This window comes from Atta colombica, unplaced genomic scaffold (genome assembly GCF_001594045.1).
Source record: "Atta colombica isolate Treedump-2 unplaced genomic scaffold, Acol1.0 scaffold140, whole genome shotgun sequence".
Lineage (NCBI taxonomy): Eukaryota > Metazoa > Arthropoda > Insecta > Hymenoptera > Formicidae > Atta > Atta colombica.
The window spans coordinates 1,343,140-1,345,907 of NW_017259229.1; the positions used below are offsets into that span (position 1 = coordinate 1,343,140).

The 2,768-nt window shown below is 27.0% G+C and overlaps 1 protein-coding gene across 1 annotated transcript in view; it reads left to right on the top strand.

Moving 5' to 3' along the window:
• The window catches only part of LOC108684782 (5'-3' exoribonuclease 2 homolog), a 36,468-nt gene that overhangs the window by 3,077 nt on the left and 30,623 nt on the right, over positions 1-2,768 (top strand). Inside the window, exons 7-12 of the mRNA XM_018189263.1 lie at positions 237-443; positions 653-793; positions 910-1,070; positions 1,232-1,400; positions 1,471-1,560; positions 2,011-2,169. Coding sequence (XP_018044752.1) covers positions 237-443; positions 653-793; positions 910-1,070; positions 1,232-1,400; positions 1,471-1,560; positions 2,011-2,169 — 927 coding nt within the window. The remainder of the gene's footprint in view (positions 1-236; positions 444-652; positions 794-909; positions 1,071-1,231; positions 1,401-1,470; positions 1,561-2,010; positions 2,170-2,768) is intronic.

The window sequence follows — 2,768 nt, forward strand, 5'->3', positions numbered from 1 at the left end:
TATATTAATTTTTTATACTAAATTTCTTTGTTAATTATTTCTTATTAAAAAAGATTTAGATATCTTTGATCTAGATTGTATCTCTCTCTATTTGTGTACATTTATATATACATTTATAATTATCAATTTGATTTACCTTTAAATATTCCATAAATTTATGAAAATGTTTATTGAATATTAATTATTGCTAAAGCAAATATTTGTTTATAGAAAGTATTTTTTTAAATTATTTCCAGGGTTTTTTAACAGATAGCGGTGACGTTAATTTAGATCGTGTACAATTGATAATGTCAGAGCTTGGAGATGCAGAAGATGAAATCTTTAAGAAGAGGCAACAAAATGAATTGGCTTTTAAACAACGTGAAAAAGACAAAAAGAAGAGAAACGAGATCATTAGTAGTTTTAAACCAACGTGGATTCCTGCAGGTCAATTTGCACCCACTGTAAGATTTTCATTTTATTATGCATTCTATATTTACAAAAAACTAAACTGATATTAATTTTATTGAAATTGATTTAATTGAAATGTTTCTAAATAAAATTTTGAAAATTAGTAGCTCACTGAATGTTGCTAAGAAAAGATTTAATAACTTGTAATTTTGTGAATAAAGTGTGATATACAATTTTTAAAATATATTTATAATTTTTACAGCCCCTTGGACAAACGGTAAAACCTATAGAGAATGCACGTTATGAAGCTTATAAAATGCGTGTGCAGGGTAGGAATTATAATACGAATGCCGCTGATAACACGAACGCTAATAATGTCTTGGAAAGCATGCTAAGACCTGAGGTATTCTATTTCGTTTTTTTTAACAGTGAATATTCCATATTCTTAAATACTTGCAGTTTTTTAATATATATATACATGTAATATTTGTAACTTATAGTTTTTTATTTTGTTACTAGAATTCGGGCAATAAAGGACAGAAACGTAAAATTAATGAGGTCTCGAACGATGACTCGGATGATGACCAGGCGCATGATGAGGTGCGACTTTGGGAGGATGGTTTTAAAGATCGATACTATGAATCTAAATTCGACGTATCTCCTGATAATCTGGCATTTAGGTAATACAGAGTAAAAATAGAATAGATTTTAGAATAATTTTTATAAACGTTTTTAAATTTTGTAAATATTTTTTATTTCTGTTTTTTATTTTTTTATAAATAGAATTTATTTTGTAAAAGTATATCTCATATTAATGTTGGTTCTATTTGTTTGCTTGTAGAAATAACGTTGCTTTACAATATGTACGAGGTTTATGTTGGGTTTTACGATATTATTATCAAGGTTGTGCATCGTGGCGATGGTATTTCCCATATCATTATGCGCCATTTGCAAGCGATTTTATTAATATTGGCGGTCTTTCTACAGAATTTGAAAAGGGTACTGTACCAGTAAGTATTACATATTCTTTGTAAAATGCAAGCATTTCTTACAAATGTGTAATTAATGTTTTTTTTACAGTTTCGTCCATTAGAACAATTAATGGGTGTATTTCCTGCTGCTAGTAGAAAACATGTACCTAAACCATGGGCGCAATTAATGACAGATCCAGTATGTATTTTTTATCATGATTTGAAAAATGAAAATAACAAATGATATTAATCATTTTAAATAATCGAATTAAAGTGATTTGATAAAGTATTATTGCTGGAGGCTTGCTTATCATAAAGAAATAATTTAGATAAAAGAGATTTATCTTCTTCGATAAATTTGATGTTATTGAGATACATACATTATCTCAATAAAGTCTAATTAAAATTACTGATTTCTTAGTATTTTTAGTACTTTTTTCAAATAATATTGAAAGCAAATATAATAATTTTTATAAATAAAAAGAAAAAAGAGGGAAATAATATAATAGGAATAGGTTTGTTTAAATATGAATAAAATAAAATGCTAAAGAATAATTATTATATACATAATTAAATGAGAATTCAGTAAATTATTTTTTATAATAAATTACTTCGATATTATTTTTATCTAAAACTTATTTATTCACAGAAATCTCAGATCATTGATTTTTATCCAGAAGATTTTAAAATTGACTTGAATGGAAAGAAATTTGCTTGGCAAGGTGTAGCTTTGCTTCCATTTGTTGATGAAAAAAGATTATTCAAGGCTTTGGCGCCATACTATGATAGTTTAACAGAAGCAGAAAGTAAGTAATAACGTTTTTTGAAAGATCTATTTTATGCAAATTTGTCCATATTTGAATATCGGTCGACAAATAATTGGCGCATAGTTTTTGAAGATTGTACAAATTCATAAAGAATATTAGATGCGAAGATCTATCTTGACTGAATATAGCGTTTTCCACTTATTTTTAATGACATCTCGCTGGTAACAAACTAAATTCAATTCAAATTTTGCGCTCCCTTGAAGTAGGCTACAAATTCGAATTTCGAAAGTTAAATTCACGGTTTTAAGGCCAGTATATTTATAGTCGATTCTTAAGAAACATTTAAGAAACGTTGTAAATAAATAGTCTTAAAATATTATATTAGCAGCTTAAGACTGCTTAAAATAAGAACAGATTATGAATATATCGATATAAGAAAGCGCAATTTTAAATCGTATCACTGACCTCTTCACAATATGCGATTTCTCGATAACTTCAGCCAACTTCAACTCATCGAGGATATCGAAGAATGCGTTCCAATGAATTCCCGCCTAATTTTCTCAGAAAAAGAGTTGTATTTACATTCGAATACTTTAAAGTTAACGTGCGGAATAATACAATTGTAAAATATATATATATA